This window comes from Mobula birostris, chromosome 16 (genome assembly GCF_030028105.1).
Source record: "Mobula birostris isolate sMobBir1 chromosome 16, sMobBir1.hap1, whole genome shotgun sequence".
Classification (NCBI taxonomy): Eukaryota; Metazoa; Chordata; class Chondrichthyes; order Myliobatiformes; family Myliobatidae; genus Mobula; species Mobula birostris.
In genome coordinates this window covers 60,030,604-60,048,477 of record NC_092385.1, presented here as the reverse complement: position 1 = coordinate 60,048,477, position 17,874 = coordinate 60,030,604, and the positions used below count along the sequence as shown (strand labels likewise).

The 17,874-nt window shown below is 42.7% G+C and overlaps 1 protein-coding gene across 1 annotated transcript in view; it reads left to right on the top strand.

Annotated features, from left to right (window-relative positions):
* Positions 1-701: 701 nt before the first annotated feature.
* dock3 (dedicator of cytokinesis 3) overlaps positions 702-17,874 on the top strand; it is a 946,041-nt gene continuing 928,868 nt past the window's right edge. The window contains exon 1 of the mRNA XM_072280136.1: positions 702-993. Within this exon, the coding sequence (XP_072136237.1) occupies positions 957-993 (37 nt within the window). The 5' untranslated portion in view covers positions 702-956. The remainder of the gene's footprint in view (positions 994-17,874) is intronic.

Sequence of the window (17,874 nt, the reverse complement as noted above, 5' to 3'; positions counted from 1 at the left end):
AATTTCCTCGCCAATGCAACGCAGCACAACAACCTGTTTAACTACCTGCCATAATCTTGGAGATCCTTTATCAGGGTCGCTTCTTGAAGCTTGTCATTAGGTTTTGTTAATATTCCAGGTCGGTGTTTGAGACAACTTACCTCACAATAGGTACAGCTGAAAGGCTTTCCCTTCTGATCCGAGAAAGCAGCAGACACAATTGGCATTTTCCAAGGTAGTAAGAACTTCACTTTCTCTCTAAGCTGTACAATGTTTGGCGCAGTCTGCAGAATCATTCACCTGCTTACATAATCTCCACAATATGTCATACATATAACTGCACAAATGTGAGGTTACGAGTTATTATTTTCGGTGAACTGATGTAGTGTCGTGCCCTATGTTGCTTCGCCATTGCTAATACTGGTGTGTTTTGTGATGTTTCTGCAGGAACCTGCGCACGGGCGCTGAAACTGGAGGGATACCATAACCCCAGGGTCGAGGCGACAACCCGCAGCACACGCGTTTCATTTCAATCACCTGCAGGGTGCTGCCGTGACGTCGGCCGCACGAGCGTCCCCCCGTTGTCATGGTGACGGTGCTCCCATCCCTCCTAGATCCGCTGCCCACTGGCGAGCGGTGGCGCGCGCTCAGCTCGCTGTAGCGCATGCCACCACACGCGCGGCCGCAGCCCGGGCAACGTGACCGTCGATGGCGCTACTGCTGCTGCTGAGTGCAGCCGCTGCGGTGGAATGAGTGGGAGCAGCGGCCAGGCAGTGGGTTACCAGCTACGTTTTGCTGTTACCGCCGCAGTGAAAGCTTACTTCGGGGTCCGGGAATTAGTGCCGGGTCAGTGAACGGCGAGGCTGGTTGCCCCCACCCCCCCTCCCCAGCCCCATCGCCCGGCTTGCGCGCGCGCACACCGTGAGAGAATTTCATGCGAACCGGCCGACTCCCGGGCTCGTGCGGCGCCGGCCGAGATGTGGACACCGACCGAGGAGGAGAAATTTGGCGTCGGTGAGTCGCAATTTTAGTGGTATTTTGGTGGGTGGTTGTTTTACAAAATAGGAGAAATTAAATGTGAGTGAAAAATGGGCACTTTCTTAATGTCATCTGCCTCCGCCCCCTCCCCCTCCCCTCACAAATAAAAACAACCGGCGGTTGATGAACGGAGGCTGCACGGAGGACACAGTTAATATTACTTCATGCTTGCAGACATCTCAGTCACGATTTCTTTCAGAAAAGATTTAAATGAAGTCGGGTGATTGGAACTTAAACTGTGAAGGAGGGTGCTCGGTGCAGCTTTCCCACGATGATGGGTTTGAATGGTCTGCGTTGAGTGTTTTTTTAAGATAGTTGTTGCAAGTGTTTAAAGTCAACGGAAGGCGAATTGATACTCGAATTTCCATATTGGGTTTATTAAAAATTCTTAACTTATAAGCTGTTGCATTCAGGTTGATTTGCAAGCGTTATTGCTGCATTTAGTGTTATTTTCACGCCATGGTTTTAATTTCTACAGTTTAACTTGCACATATAAATGTCTGCCGTTGAAGCTTGTGTTTTGTTTTATCCTCCCGTTGTTGAATGTACAGTATACGATTCTTGGAGCTCATCGGAAGTATAATTTTTCGATGGAGGGCGCTGTCATTTCATTCTGATAAAATGCACCTTACAACGCACAGAACCTGTTGGGGATTTAAAATGGCAATGGAGAGTATGAAGTAAGTGGTGCGGCAAGCAGGTCAAAAGAGACCGGTTAACAGGTCTTTCGGTCTGTGACCATCTGCTCAGTAGTCTTTCAGCCATTTTAGAAACTGTCGGTGTCACTGAGGCTGTGATTTATTAAGCTTTTGAAATGTTAGGAGCTCCATAAAATCACAAGTGAAGGATGCGTCTTTGGAATTATTTAAAACGAAGTTGATAATACTGTACGTTTATTGATAATTGAATGTATTGTTGAATATGTTGTGCATCAATATTTTACGTTTAGTTGATATCGTTTTAAGAATATAGAGCTGCAGAAGAGCATGATTTATAATTGAAATGGGGAAGAACAGTTGTTTTGTTTACTTATTTCAATACTGTCAATCACCAGTGTTGAGTAACCGGAATACTGTAATACTTTAGTAATGGCTGACAGCTCCGAAAGATAACCGAAAACAAAACATGTTTTCACTTTGGGATTTGATCGCCCAATCCATCCGGCGTGCAGTGGAATGACAATAGGTCTCTGCCAGATGTGAACTCTTTCAAACATTTATAGAATGCAGTCGAAATGTTCCTTTCAAAAATCTATTGAAATTGATGTGCTTTGTTTATTACTCGCATGGAGTGCGTTTGTCTAAAGCTTCATATGCTGAATCTTTTTGAATAGCTCTTGCCCAATCTTTTCGATTCAGTGAAGTATAATCTGAAAACGAACTTTTCCACTGCCATTATCTTCAAAAGAAGAAAGCTATTTGTAAACTATCTTTATGCACGTATTAACAAATGCTTCCCCACCATGTGGGAATGAATCCACTTGTCTTTTGTAAATGCAGCAGGACCTTAAGCCTCAATTCTCTGCGATCATTTTCTCGAAGTAGTCGGAAAATGTATAATCGTTTTAAACGGTAATTACTTGTAATTGTTTTAATGTATTTAATTTTTATATACAGTATCTCATCTGCTAGATATTTTGGATTCCCTTTTTTTTTAGTTTGATGTAGAAATGAGTATGCTATCCAGCACCTGGTGCATAATCCGCAATTCAGTAATATCGTGGCTGATTGTTTACCTGTGGCCAACAATCTTCTCGCTGCCACAATCGGGTAGGAGGTCCTACACCACCGGGTTCAGGAGCAATTATTACCTACCCTTCAACCATCAAGCTCCTGAACCAGCACGGATAATTCACTAATCTCAACATTGAATTGATTCCACAAACTATGGCAACATACACAACACTGTGGACTCACTTTCAAGAGCTCTCAAAATCTCCTGTTTCCAATATTTAATTTTGTGTTTACACATTTTGTCTTCTCTTGCACAATGGTTGTTTGTGCATACTCTTTAATTCAGTTGTATCATGGCTGGTTGTTTACAGATTGCATAAATCCCAGATGCCATGATTCCTTTAATATCTAAAATTTATCTATTTATTTCTTCAACATTCTCGATGATTTGAACTGGGAATCTTTGACCCATAGTTTTCCCACTGGCTTCTCTGCTGAAGGTGTTTCTTGCTCTGGTACAATACTTTGATACTTCTCAATGTTTATTACTTCTGAGTTTGGAAAAATGTGTTTTACTGACTGATATTAAAATCAGATCCAACAGGGGCTGCTTTATAGCACTGAGTAGCAAGAAGGTTATCCAAATTGTGATATGCTAACAAATTCCTTTATCATACCACTGACTGAACTCAACAAATCATGAAATAGAGATCAAAACTGTGACTGTACTGCATGTGTTTGATAAACCCACTGAGATCGGCGTTTCTGTGATGGCCATTTATAAGGGTAGACTAATTAAAATTAGTGTCTTGTGCTTCTGTAGCTTGAAAAGGGCTTTTTAAAAATATCACTGTTACTTTGTGTATAAGTACAAACCAGAACATGAAGTTTTTATCTGCTGTGAAGATATTGATCATCATAATTAGGCTTAGCGATTACATGTGACCCATGAGATTCAATTATACAGATCCAATACACAAACAGCAAAAGCTATCTGTAGTTATTCAGTAGTTCATTGGACAAATGCAGATGAATAGATTATCCAGCATATTTGTTTGTCCATAATTTATAGACCTATTAATTATTTTTAAGATCCAATTTTTTTCTTAAATAGTTCCATGTATGTATTCAATATGACCCAAAAATTCATTCCATCTTTTGCTTTCTCATGCAAGAAGGCTTTCCTGATATAATTAATGTAATTATGGGCAGCAAGTTAACATAGTGATTAGTATCTTGCCTTCACAGCACTAGTAATGGGAAAATTGGGGTTCAATTCACTGCTGTGACTGTAAGGAGTTTGTATGTTTTGCCCATGACCATATGGGTTTCCTCTGGGTGCTCTAGTTTCTTCCCACTTTCCAGTTGTCTGTAACTCCTATGATGACAACTCACTCTACTACTTGGTTTGGAGCTGGTTCCAGTACAAGAACACATTGCATATGCCATTAACTTTATCTTGGATTTTCTGGTTTTTCTTATTAAACCAATTTGATTTCTAATAGGCATGTAAAAGTCTTTATCATGGACAAGGAGGCGTTAAGGAGCAAGATAGATCAGCTGGTTGAGTGGTGTTGCAGTAACAACCTTGCACTAAATGTCAGTAAGATAAAAGAATTGTGCACTTTAGGAAGGGGAACACACCAGTCCTCATAGAGGGATCAGCAGTGGGAAAGGAGAGCAATTTCAGGTTCCTGGGTGTCAACATCTCTGAAGATCTATCCTGGGTACAACATATTGATACAATTATAATGAAGGTAGGACAGCCGCTGCATTTTATTAGGAGTTTGCATAGTATGTGATCAAAGACTCTTGCAAATGTCTACAAATGCACTGTGGAGAGCATTCTAACTGGTTTTAACACCACCTGGTATGGAGGGGCCACTGCACAGGATCAGAAAAAGCAGCAGAAAGTTGTAAACTCAGCCAGCTCCATCATGGGGACCAGTGTCCCCAGAATCAAGGACACCTACGAAAGGTATTGCCTCAAAAAGGCAGCATTGATCATTAATACTGAGTATTCTCATAATCTAATAACCCCCATCACCTAGATCATGCCCTCTTCTCATTGCTACTATCAAGGAGGTACAGGAGCCTGAAGACACACACTCAATATTTGAGAAATGGCTTCTTCCTCTCTGTCATCAGATTTCTGAATGGACACTACCTGACTTTTTTTCTTCTTTTTTGAATTACTTGTGTAATGCCCTGGTTAAGAACCTGTTTTAGTGTACTTCTATTGCTAATGCTGGTATGCTTCCAGCAGCTTTTCTGTAAACGCAGTGTGTTCTGTTAGTTAAGCTTCATAGGCTAGTGTTTTGGCTTTGGCTGAGATAAGGAGCCATATGCTCAGGCTAAGAATGTTCTGTCAGCCATTTCGGTTTGGCTTAGTAATGTGCTGTAATAGTGGGATGCGATGGAACATTTGAGAGCTGGGTGGAATCAGATTTCTGGGTGTCTTTGTTGGCAGGAGGTGCGGAGTAGAGCACATGGGAATGCTGCTTGCAGGAGGGACCCTGTTGTAAGAAAGAAGTGCTTTGTGCAGATGCAGGAGGAAGTGCCAATATTCCTGAGTCAGCCAGTTTGTTCGAAATGGTCTTCGAGGGAAATGTGGCTGGTGTCCTTCATGCAGAGCATGGGTTCAGCACTTGAGGACTCAAAGCAAAACACCTGAGTATTCCAGAAATGAGCTCCAATGTTTATGTGCAGATTTAGACTGGCTTAACTGAACTGGGCCCTTTTTCCTATTAACTGTTTGTAAAGTTAAAATATCTGTAAGTATATTTCCACTTTAATTCTGTTATTTCTTGGCGAATGATAACCTTGCATGGGACAGTATCTGCACAGCACTTACCATAATTTCTGTTCCCTTATTGGAATATTCCAACTTTCCAGAGTGGTTGCACCTGAATCGCACCGACCCTAGACATGTGTTGCTTATTGAAGGTTCTCAGTATTACCCATGCAATGCTCAGTCATGTAGCTATTAGCCAGAGTTGGCTAATGAGTCAGGTTTGTTACGAGCCATGTTGAGATGGTTACACTTAAATTTTAATATTTCTCGCTGTAATTTAGTTTTTACGGTATATTGCACTGCTGCTACAAAACAAATTTCACTACTTGCTGTATGTCAGTGTTATTAAACCTGATTTTGATTCTAATAATGACATACTAGCAACTGAGTAGTCTAGCTCCTTTTAGTTTTAAAGATCTTAGGGCACTACTTTGGCAGAATCTGAGTTCTTTAAATTGATATTCCTACAGCAATGTCTTTTTTCCCCCGGACATTATCAGTTTAGGGCACCAACCTCTTCTCCACCAACGAGAGGGAGAGAGAACATGCAATTTGAACAAGTACAAAGCCTCCAACAGCTGATCCACTGTTCCCAATGATCTGTTTTCTCCCGCAATGCTTCAGTTGGTGGCAACGGCATAGAATCAGCCTGTCCACAGGGACGTGAAGCCTCAGAACAAGTTTGAGGCCAGGTTGGTGGAAGTGATGCATTTGATTAAGCAGTGATGGGTCCAACATTTGTAACACCCCTCATGTTGCTGATGTATTCTAGCAGAAGCCAATACTTGGAATGAGGAATTGCCATGAGGAATTGTAATTGTTTCTTCAATAAGCTTATGATATCCCTTTGTCAAAAGGATAACTCCATTGGAATTGCTTTCCCTACGCTTACCAATCATACATTTCTAAAGATGTATGTCCTGTCCAACTCTGGCACTGAAGTCACTGAGAAGGGTCAGTTTGTTCGCTAGTGAATACAATTCCTCTTTAGCCTTTTGTAGACTTGAGTTTTCTTCACTGATGTAATGTCCTAAAAGTTCCTGACTTGCCGGCTCCTGGCAGTACAGATTAGCAACAGTGTCTCCTCGACAATCACCATCAACATAGGTGTATCACAAGGCTGTGTGCTTAGTCCCTGGTTTCACTCGCTTTATACTTATGATTGTGTGGCTAAGTACATCTCCGATACCATATTTGCTGATGACGCCACTATTGTTGGCTGCTTCTTTCTTTATATACACACACACACACACACACACACACACACACACACACACACACACACACACACACACACACACACACACACACGAATACAGAGTACAGGAAAAAAATATGTCAATACATTAAAGTAAATCGCATATAAAGACTCCTTATCCTATATTTGTACAAATCAATTAGTTCGTAACATTGAAAAATAATAATTTTTTTTATATATAATAAAAAATCTAACTCACTACCAAGGCCGAAGCTGATTAATAGAAAGAAAGATTGTTAGTCATTATCTGTGCTTTAACAGCAAATCAAAGATTTTGAAAATAATTCAGAAAATGTCCCCACAATGTTTTGAAAGTCTTGATTAGATTCAAAGATTGAACATCGAATCTTCTCTAAATTTAAACATGACATCATATCACGTAACCATTGGGCGTGAATAGAAGGGGCCACATCTTTACATTTAAGCAAAAGTGCCCTTCTGGCCATAAGAGACATAAGAGCCAAAATGTGCAAATCAGATGGCTCCAAAATAATATCCTTTCCTTCCTTTCCTTCAACAATACCAAATAAAGCAGTCAAAGGATTAGGCTTGAAATTTACTTTAAAAAGTATTGAAAAGGTTTGAAATACTTCTTTCCAATATTTTCCAAGACTCGGACATGTCCAAAAACATGAATGAGTGAAGCTTTTCCATTAGTACATTTGTCACAATACGGAGATATATCTAAATAAGAACGAGACAACTTATCCTTAGTCATATGGGCCCCACTGTTGGCTGAATCAAAGGTGGTGACAAATTGGCTTATAAGAGGGAGATTGACAATTTAGTTGAATGGTGCCTTAACAGCATGTCATTTAGTAGTTGATAATTGATAATAATAGAAGAAACTAGAGTTCAGTGATCCAGTCCTCATTAGGGGATCAGAGTGGAGAGGCTCAATAACTTTAAATAACTTGACATTATCATATCAGAGAAACAGTCCTGGGACCAGCACTGAAGTGTCTTCACAAAGAAGGAACAACAGCACCTCTACCTTAAGAATTTGTGTAGATTTGGCAAGTGAACAAAAGCTTTGACAAACTTCTATAGATTCACAATGGAGAGTATCGTAACTGATTGCATTATGGCCTGGTATGGAAACACCAATGTCTGGGAACAGAAACATCCAGAGAGTTGTGAATACAGATCATTCCAGCACAGGCAAACCGCACCCACCTCACCATTAAGCACACTTACATGGAGTGTTGTCACAAGAAAGCAGTATCCATCATCAAGGGCCCCCACCATCTAGGCCATCTCATTACTACCATTGGGCAGGAGGGAGTGGAGCAGTTATTACCCTTCCCACACAACAGGTCCAGGAACAGTTATTCTACAACCATCAAGCTTCTGAACTGGCATGGATAACTTCACTCACCACAGCTCTGAACTGATTCCACAAACTACAGACTCACTTTTAAGGACTTGACAGCTCATGTTCTTAGTACAGGTCGACCTTCACTAATCCGACTACCTGTAATCTGGTTCCTTCGATAATCTGGCACTGATTATGCTTAATGTGATCCTTCTGTAATGTGGCATTTTCACTTATCCGGCAATCCTCAGGTCCCAGTGGTGCCAGATTAGTGAAGGTTGACCTGTATTATTTATTTTTAAATTTGCACAATTCAGCTTTTGCACATCGGTCATTTGCCAGTAACACACATAAAAATTGCTGGTGAACACAGCAGGCCAGGCAGCATCTCTAGGAAGAGGTACAGTCGACATTTTGGGCCGAGACCCTTCGTCAGGACTAACTGAAAGAAGAGCTAGTAAGAGATTTGAAAGTGGGAAGGGGAGGAGGAAATCCGAAATGATATGAGAAGACGGGAAGGGGAGGGATGGAGCCAAGAGCTGGACACGTGATTGGCAAAAGGGATATGAGAGGATCATGGGACAGGAGGCCCAGGGAGAAAGAAAAGGGGGAGGGGGGAGAAAAAGCCCAGAGGATGGGCAAGGGGTATAGTGAGAGGGACAGACAGAGAAAAAGGAGAGAGAGAGAGAAAGAATGTGTGTATAAAAATAAATAACGGATGGGGTACGAGGGGGAGGTGGGGCATTAGCGGAAGTTTGAGAAGTCAGTGCTAGTGCCATCAGGTTGGAGGCTACCCAGACGGAATATAAGGTGTTGTTCCTCCAACTTGAGTGTGGCTTCATCTTTACAGTAGAGGAGGCCGTGGATAGACATGTGAGAATGGGAATGGGATGTGGAATTAAAATGTGTTGCCACTGGGAGATCCTGCTTTCTCTGGCGGACAGAGCATAGGTGTTCAGCAAAACGATCTCCCAGTCTGCGTCGGGTCTCGCCAATATATAGAAGGCCACATCAGGAGCACTGGACGCAGTATATCACCCCAGCCGACTCTCAGGTGAAGTGTTGCCTCACCTGGAAGGACTGTCTGGGGCTCTGAATGGTGGTGAGGGAAGAAGTGTAAGGGCATGTGTAGCACTTGTTCCGCTTACAAGGATAAGTGCCAGGAGGGAGATCGGTGGGGAGGGATGGGAGGGGTTAAATGGACAAGGGAGTCGCGTAGGGAGCGATCCCTGTGGAAAGCAGAGGGGGTGGGGAGGGAAAGATGTACTTAGTGGTGGGATCCCGTTGGAGGTGGCGGAAGTTACGGAGAATTATATGTTGGACCCGGAGGCTGGTGGGGTGGTAGGTGAGGACAAGGGGAACCCTATTCCTAGTGGGGTGGTGGGAGGATGGAATGAGAGCAGATGTGCGTGAAATGAGAGCAGAGTTGATGGTGGAGGAAGGGAAGCCCCTTTCTTTAAAAAAGGAGGACATCTCCCTTGTCCTGGAATGAAAAGCCTCAAGCTGAGAGCAGATGCGGTGGAGACGGAGGAATTGCGATAAGGGGATGGCATTTTTGCAAGAGACAGGGTGAGAAGAGGAATAGTCCAGATAGCTGTGAGAGTCAGTAGGCTTATAGTAGACATCAGTAGATAAGCTGTCTCCAGAGATAGAGACAGAAAGGTCTGGAAAGGGGAGGAAGGTGTCAGAAATGGACCAGGTAAACTTGAGGGCAGGGTGAAAGTTAGAGGCAAAGTTAATGAAGTCAACGAGCTCAGCATGCATGCAGGAAGCAGTGCCAATGCAGTCGTCGATCTAGCGAAGGAAAAGTGGAGGACAGATACCCGAATAGGTTTGGAACATAGATTGTTCCACAAAGCCAACAAAAAGGCAGGCATAGATGGGACCCATATGGGTGCCCATGGCTACACCCTCAGTTTGGAGGAAGTGGGAGCCTACTTCTTCGACGGACTCTTCCACCCCCCCTGATGACCGCTTCTCCTGTCTTCACCCCTCCTCCTCTTCTTGGACACACCGCTCTGGTCTTCTGCCTGCTCTGGATCTCCTTATTGCTAACTGCCGACGGGACATCAACCGTCTCAACTTCACTGCACCTTGTTCCCATTCCAACCTCACTCCCTTCAGACTCTCTGCTCTCCACTCCCTCCGCACTAATCCTAACCTTACTAGAAAACCCACCAATAAGTGGGGTGCTGTTGTAGTCTGGCGTACTGACCTCTACCTTGCCGAGGCACAGAGACAACTCATGGATACAATCTCTTATTTACCCCTCGATCGTGACCCCACTAAGGAGCACCAGGCCATTGTCTCCCACACCATCACCAATTTTATCCGCTCATGCGATCTCTCATCCACTGCTACCAACCTTATAGTTCCCACACCCCGCACTTCCCGTTTCTACCTCCTACCCAAGATCCACAAACCTGCCTGTCCTTGTAGACCTATTGCCTTAGCTTGCTCCTGCCCCACCGAACTCATTTCTGCATACCTCAACACAGTTTTATCCCCCCTTGTTCAATCCCTTCCTACCTATGTTCGTGACACTTCTCACACTCTTAAACTTTTCGATGATTTTAAGTTCCCTGGCCCTCACCGCTTTATTTTCACCATGGATGTCCAGTCCCTATATACTTCCATCCCCCATCAGGAAGGTCTCAAAGCTCTCCGCTTCTTTTTGGGTTCCAGACCTAATCAGTTCCCCTCTACCACCACTCTGCTCCATCTAGTAGAATTAGTCCTTACTCTTAATAATTTCTCCTTTGGCTCCTCCCACTTCCTCCAAACTAAAGGTGTAGCTATGGGCACCCGTATGGGCCCTATCTATGCCTGCCTTTTTGTTGGCTTTGTGGAACAATCTATGTTCCAAACCTATTCTGGTATCTGTCCCCCACTTTTCCTTCACTACATTGACGACTGCATTGGCGCTGCTTCCTGCACGCACGCTGAGCTCGTTGACGTCATTAACTTTGCCTCCAACTTTCACCCTGCCCTCAAGTTTACCTGGTCCATTTCTGACACCTCTCTCCCCTTTCTTGATCTTTCTGTCTCTATCTCTGGAGACAGCTTATCTACTGATGTCTACTATAAGCCTACTGACTCTCACAGCTATCTGGACTATTCCTCTTCTCACCCTGTCTCTTGCAAAAATACCACCCCCTTCTCGCAATTCCTCTGTCTCCACCACATCTGCTCTCAGGATGAGGCTTTTCATTCCAGGACGACGGAGATGGCCTCTTTTTTTAAAGAAAGGGGCTTCCCTTCCTCCACCATCAACTTTGCTCTCAAACGCATCTCCCCCATTTTACGCACATCTGCTCTCACTCCATCCTCCCGCCACCCCACTAGGAATAGGGTTCCCCTTGTCCTCACCTACCACCCCACCAGCCTCCGGGTCCAACATATATTTCTCCGTAACTTCTGCCATCTCCAACGGGATCCCACGACTAAGCACATTTTTCCCTCCACCCCCACCCCCACCCCCGCTTTCCACAGGGATCACTCCCTACGCGACTCCCTTGTCCATTTAACCCCCCCCATCCCTCCCCACCGATCTCCCTCCTGGCACATCCTTGTAAGCGGAACAAGTGCTACACATGTCCTTACACTTCCTCCCTCACCACCAATCAGGGCCCCAGACAGTCCTTCCAGGTGAGGCGACACTTCACCTGTGAGTCGGCTGGGGTGATGTACTGCGTCCGGTGCTCCCGATGTGGCCTTCTATATATTGGTGAGACCCGACGCAGACTGGGAGATCGTTTTGCTGAACACCTACGCTCTGTCCGCCAGAGAAAGCAGGATCTCCCAGTGGCCACACATTTTAATTTCACATCCCATTCCCATTCTGATATGTGTATCCACGGCCTCCTCTACTGTAAAGATGAAGCCACACTCAAGTTGGAGGAACAACACCTTATATTCCGTCTGGGTAGCCTCCAACCTGATGGCATGAACATTGACTTCTCAAACTTCTGCTAATGCCCCCCTCGTACCCCAGCCGATATTTATTTATTTATTTATTTATTCTTTTTCTCAACCTTTTTCTCCCTCTGTTCCTCTCACTATACCCCTTGCCCATCCTCAGGGCTTTTTCTCCCCCCTCCCCCTTTTCTTTCTCCCTAGGCCTCCTGTCCCATGATCGTCTCATATCCCTTTTGCCAATCAACTGTCCAGCTCTTGGCTCCATCCCTCCCCCTCCTGTCTTCTCCTATGATTTTGGATCTCCCCCTCCCCCTCCCACCTTCAAATCTCTTACTAAATCTTCCTTCAGTTAGTCCTGACGAAGGGTCTCGGCCTGAAACATTGACTGTACCTCTTCCTAGAGATGCTGCCTGGCCTGCTGTGTTCACCAGCAACTTTTAAGTGTGTTGCTTGAAGTTCCAGCATCTGCAGATTTCCTCGTGTTTGGGTCATTTGCCAGTCTTTGTTTTTGCATAGCTTTTCATAAAATCTATTGTATTTCTTATATTTTCCTGTAAATGCCCTCAAGGAAATAGATTGGAAGGTAACATACAGTATACAGGTATGTCCTTTGATAATAAATTTTACTTTGCGCTAGAGTGGGCTGAAGATAAAGGCAATCATATGCCATACAAGCAGAGTTGCTGAGACATCAGATAAGCTTCATCTTGACAGCAAAACCCACAAAATGAAGATGTTTCTCTTTTAGATGTTGTGGCTACCTTTTTTAATCTAGCTTTTTCAGTAGTTCCATTTATTACCAGAGAAATGTATGCAATATATATCCTGAAATTCTTGCTCTTTGCAAACATCCACAAAGTGCCCCAAAGAATGAGTGACAGTAAAAACGTTAGAAGCTCAAAGCCCCCCTACCCACCCCCTCCCACGCACAAACAGCTGCAAAGCCCCAATCATTTACTTCAGCAGAAAAAAAACATCAGCACCCTCCACCCACTAAGCAAGCAATAGCAAAGTCTGCAAGAACAAGCATGATCTGCAGTACAACAAAAACTAATCGTCCACCTGACAATTCAACATACCACAGATTCTCTCCCTAATAAAGGGAAAGAGAAATGTCCCTGTTTCACAGCGAGAGGGGAGACATAACAAAACAACTTGCTGATTTGTAATGATAAAGTCAGCTGTGTCACTTTTCTCCCTTCAAGTTCTCTAAAACGAGAATCTGCACCAACCTTTTCTCCACCAACAAGAGGGAGAGAGAGCAGGCAATTTGAACATGTACAGAGCCCCCAATAGCTGATTCACTGTTCCCAATGTTCTGTTTTCTCCTGTGACACTTCATTCGGCAGCACTGGCATAGAATCAGCTTGTCCACAGGAATGCGAAGCCTCGGAACCCCAAAGGCACACTCGACCCCTAAACCGTGTCCTTAGGATTCCAAAAAGCGGTTAGTCATGAGCCCCTGGAGCAAGTCCCACTACTGCAAAGCACCGAAGCCTGAGTGTAATTCCATGTCAGGTCTCTGACAGAACTGCATCCACCCTGAAAAAAAAAAGACATAAAGGTAGAAATTAAGCTGCTTCCACAGATGAGCTCAAAGAAGTTGCTACTAAGTGCTATCGCAGCTCCACCCATCCTGCCCCTTATTCAGAAATTATCAATATTAAAAACAAAATACTGTGCCTTTTAAAAGTATTCGGCCTCCAACCATTTGTTCACATAAATGAGTATTATATTTACAACCAGGGACTTGATCAATTTAACTGAATTTTAATTTGTAAACCACATGCTCCTTTTACTTCACCGTAGAGCCCAAAAACAGGGAAAATTGTAAAGCATGAAAAACTAAAATGTCAGCAGTTCAAAAGTATACACCCCACTTTGCTCAGTATTTAGTTAAACCACCTCTTGCAGCGATTACAGCTAGTAGTCTTTTTGGATAAGTCTCTATTAGCTTTGCACAATATGATGGAGCAAGATTCGCCCAATCCTTGCAAAATTGCTCAAGCTGTGCTATGTTAATTTGGGAGTGGAGGTGGACCGCAATTTTAAGGTCTTGTCAGAAATGTTCGATCGGATTAAGGTCTGGACTCTGACTGGGCCACTCAAGGACATCATTTAAATATACTCCATGGTTGATCTGATTGTGTGCTTTGGGTCATTGTATTGCTGAAAGATGAACTTCTTCCCCAGTTTAAGCTTTTTGGCCAAGGTGAGCAGGTTTTTGTCCCGCATGCTGTATTTAACAGCATTCATCTTCTCAGCAATCCTTACCAGATTTGCAGCCCCTGCTGCTGACAAATATCCCCATAGTGTGAGGCGACCTCCACCATATTTTATAGTAGAGATGGTGTTAATTGGGTGATGTGCAGTATGCCACATGTGCTGTTTAGTGTTCAGTCCCAAAAGATCTACTTTAGTTTCATCTGACCACAAGACTTCCTTCCAGACCTTTACAGTATTTTCCAAGTGACGCTTTGCAAAATCTTTACAAGCAAAGATACTTTTTTTAAATATAGCCATGGCTTCTTCCTTGTCACTCTTCCATAATTGCCCTTTTTAAGCAAGGCCTTAGAGATTGTGGAGTTATGAACGTCCTCTCCAGTTGCGGCCACCGACTTCTGTAGCTCACTCAGAGTGACTGTTAGTGTCACAGTAGCCTCTCTTACAAGTGCCATTTTTCTCCAGCGACTGAGTTTAGAGGGGCGGCCTGACCTAGGCAATATGGCTGTGGTTTAATATTTTTTACACTTTTGCATGATGGGATGCATTGAACTCTGAGGTATGTTCAGTTCTTTTGAGATGGTCTTGAATCTTTCCTCAGCTTTGAGCTTCTATGTTATCATTTCCCTGACTTGTCTGAATGCTCCTTTGTCTTCATTTTGGTCTGTTGAAAATCTACCCTACTGTTGGACCTTACAGAAAGAGGTATTTATTCTTATGAATTCATTGCAAAACATGTGATCCTCCGAATTTCTACATCAAAAAATTGGGTGAGTTGATAAGGTAACACTCTATTTTGCATCTGAGGAAAGTTAGCATTGTAAATAGAAAAGTGTTGAATGCTTTTTCAGTCTCTCAATTTTGGTTTCTAGTTTTTAGTAAATTGTTGACCGGTTGTGGGATTTATAAATTTGACATGTAAAGTATTTTGTAGATTAGCTCAAAATATCCTACTTCAATATATTTTGAATTTAATAAATGAGACAGTAAAATGTGAAAGTAGCTGTGGGGGCTAAAAACTTTTTCAAAGCACTGTGCAGTGTGTCACATTCTGTTGCAGCTGGAGTTCTGAATTAGAGTCTCGATTTGTATTTCATTGTGGGGTGGCAATTAGACTTCACCTTCTACTGAGGAATGCCTGATTTTGTAAAGGAGATCCATAGAAATTGGTAACCAACTTCTATTGCCTGGAGTAGTCAGCAGTTGTTGAGTGGAGGAAGAGGAGGGGGAATAGGATGAATGGAAGGGGGTGAGGGTTGGGGAAAGATGAGCAACACGTGGCTGGATGAAGTGTAGTGTGGGGGGCACTGAGGGAGTCTTGGAAACTCAAGGAGTCCAGTATGTCACAGAAGGTTAGTACAACTGGTACTTTCAGAATATTGTGCATTAAATCCATTTAGAAATGGTTCAGAATATCAGCTAGAGAGCGAATGATCATTTATAATCACAAAAGATTCTTTGGCTCAAAAAAAGCTGAGCGTGGAGATGTGGCCTTCAGAATATAATGTCTCCTCAAGTGGTCCTCATTTGTTTTCTCATATCATTGCTTTTTGCATATTTAAAATTTAGTTAGAAGTATTTGGGACTTTAAAAAAAAAAAGTTTGCAGCAGATTTAAAAAAGAAAATTGCTGTGTGGTTCACTGTAAAGAAGAAATCTTCAGGCAGCAAAGTAGATGATCAGGTCAATTGACCAGAAAAATAACAAATGGATTTTCATCCAATTGATAAGGACAATAATGGAAGTTTGGAAGTCATACCTGAAGAAGTGCAGAGGCATTATAAAGGCCAGCATACCATTTCCCTTCCTTATTGCTTGCTGTACCTACACATTAACTTGCATTGTTTATAACTGATCAGCTTTATGTGAACACTGAAACTTTTCAATCCATCACTAATAAAAATTACTTTACCTTTCTGTTTTTTCCAAAGTTGATGACCTTTCTTTTTTGCCACATTTCATCTTTTTCACTTAATCTTTGTATGTCTATATTGTAAACTTCTTTTGATCTACCCGATACAAAGACACCACATACTATAGTGAATGTAACTTTAACTCTTTATTAGCAAGTTACCAGAGAGAACCCTCCTTAAGCAATTTCTTGGGCTGCTCCAGGGGTCTCTGGCTTCTGAAGCAAATACAGTGCTTTTTATACATATGCAGTCAAGTGGGTTCACCCCCTTAGTTTCTGTACAGATGAGTATTGTTTAACTTATCAGCCATAAATTGTTCGTGTAACAGCTTACTACCCTTATGTCTGGGAGCGGTCAGACATAAGCTTACCCCTCAGAGCTTCCCAGCCTTGAAGCAGGCATTCCTTATAATGCTTATCTAGCAAGCGCTATGTTTCTTACAGCAGTTAATCAAACAATGGTACAAGTTGTTCTTAAACAAGGACTGAAGTTACACAGGTCGCATACCAAGAATAATATCACCCGCTCAGCTTATCTTGTGAGAAACACTTGTGCTTCTATGCTTTTTGTCAAAGTCTTAGCCACCATGATCCTTACAAAATAGCCAGGATCACAAGAGGCCTGCGAGATGCTAACTTCTTAACATTATATTACATCTAGAAGCCCCTCCTTTCACCACCTACTCTGAAATGTAGCTTTGTTTCCTCAGAAAACCCGCAGAAGAATTCCTAAGTCCCTTTGCATCTCAGATTTTTGTATTTTGTATTTTCCATTTAGAAAATAGTCAACCATATCATTTCTTCTGCCATTGCATGACCATAAACTTCCTGACACCGTTTTCCATCTGCCTCTCCTTTGCCTATTCTCCTAATCTAAGTCCTTCTGTAGTCTTCTACTTCCTCAAAACTACCTGCTCCTCCACCTATCTTTATATCACCGCAAACATTGCAACAAAGCTATCAATTCCATCAGCTGAGCCATTGAGATATAACATAAAAAGAATTTGTCCCAACACAGACCCCTGTGGAACACCACTAGTCACCAGCAGCCAACCAGAAAAGGCTCCCTTTATTCCCACTCTTTGCCTCCTGCCAACCAGCCACTGCTTTATCTTTCCTGTAATACCATGGGCAGCCGTTGAGCAGCTTTGTGTGTGGCATCTTATCAAAGACCTTCTGAAAGTCCAAGTACACATCAACTGATTCTCCTTTGTCTATCCTGCTTCAAAGAATCTTTTCTTCAAAGGATTCCAACAGGTTTGTCAGGCAAGATTTTCCCTTGAAAAAACCATGCTGTCTGCGGCCTTTTTTTAATGTGTGCCTCCAAGTACCCTGAAACCACATCCTTAACAATTGACTCCCAACAACTTCCAACCATTGAGGTTAGACTAAATGGCTTATAATTTCCTTTCTTCTGCCTCTCTCCCTTCTTGAAGAATGGAGTGACACTTGGAATTTTCCAGTCTTTGGGAATTATTCCATGACCTAGTGATTCTTGGAAGATCATTACTAATGCCTCCACAATCTCTTTCTTTTTCAATCTTTTTATTAGTTTCAGCATCATACACATTACAGAAAAATAGATACAGAGAAATTGGGATTACATTATTGAAAAGATAATTTAAACAAATATAACCTCAATTGACACATAATTCATGAGCCTCCCAAAATTTCAAAAAGTACAGCTCTAATATAGGGGAATATAAGATAAAAACGGATAAAATATCATGAAAAAAGAGGAAAAAAAAGAAAAAAAATTTACCCC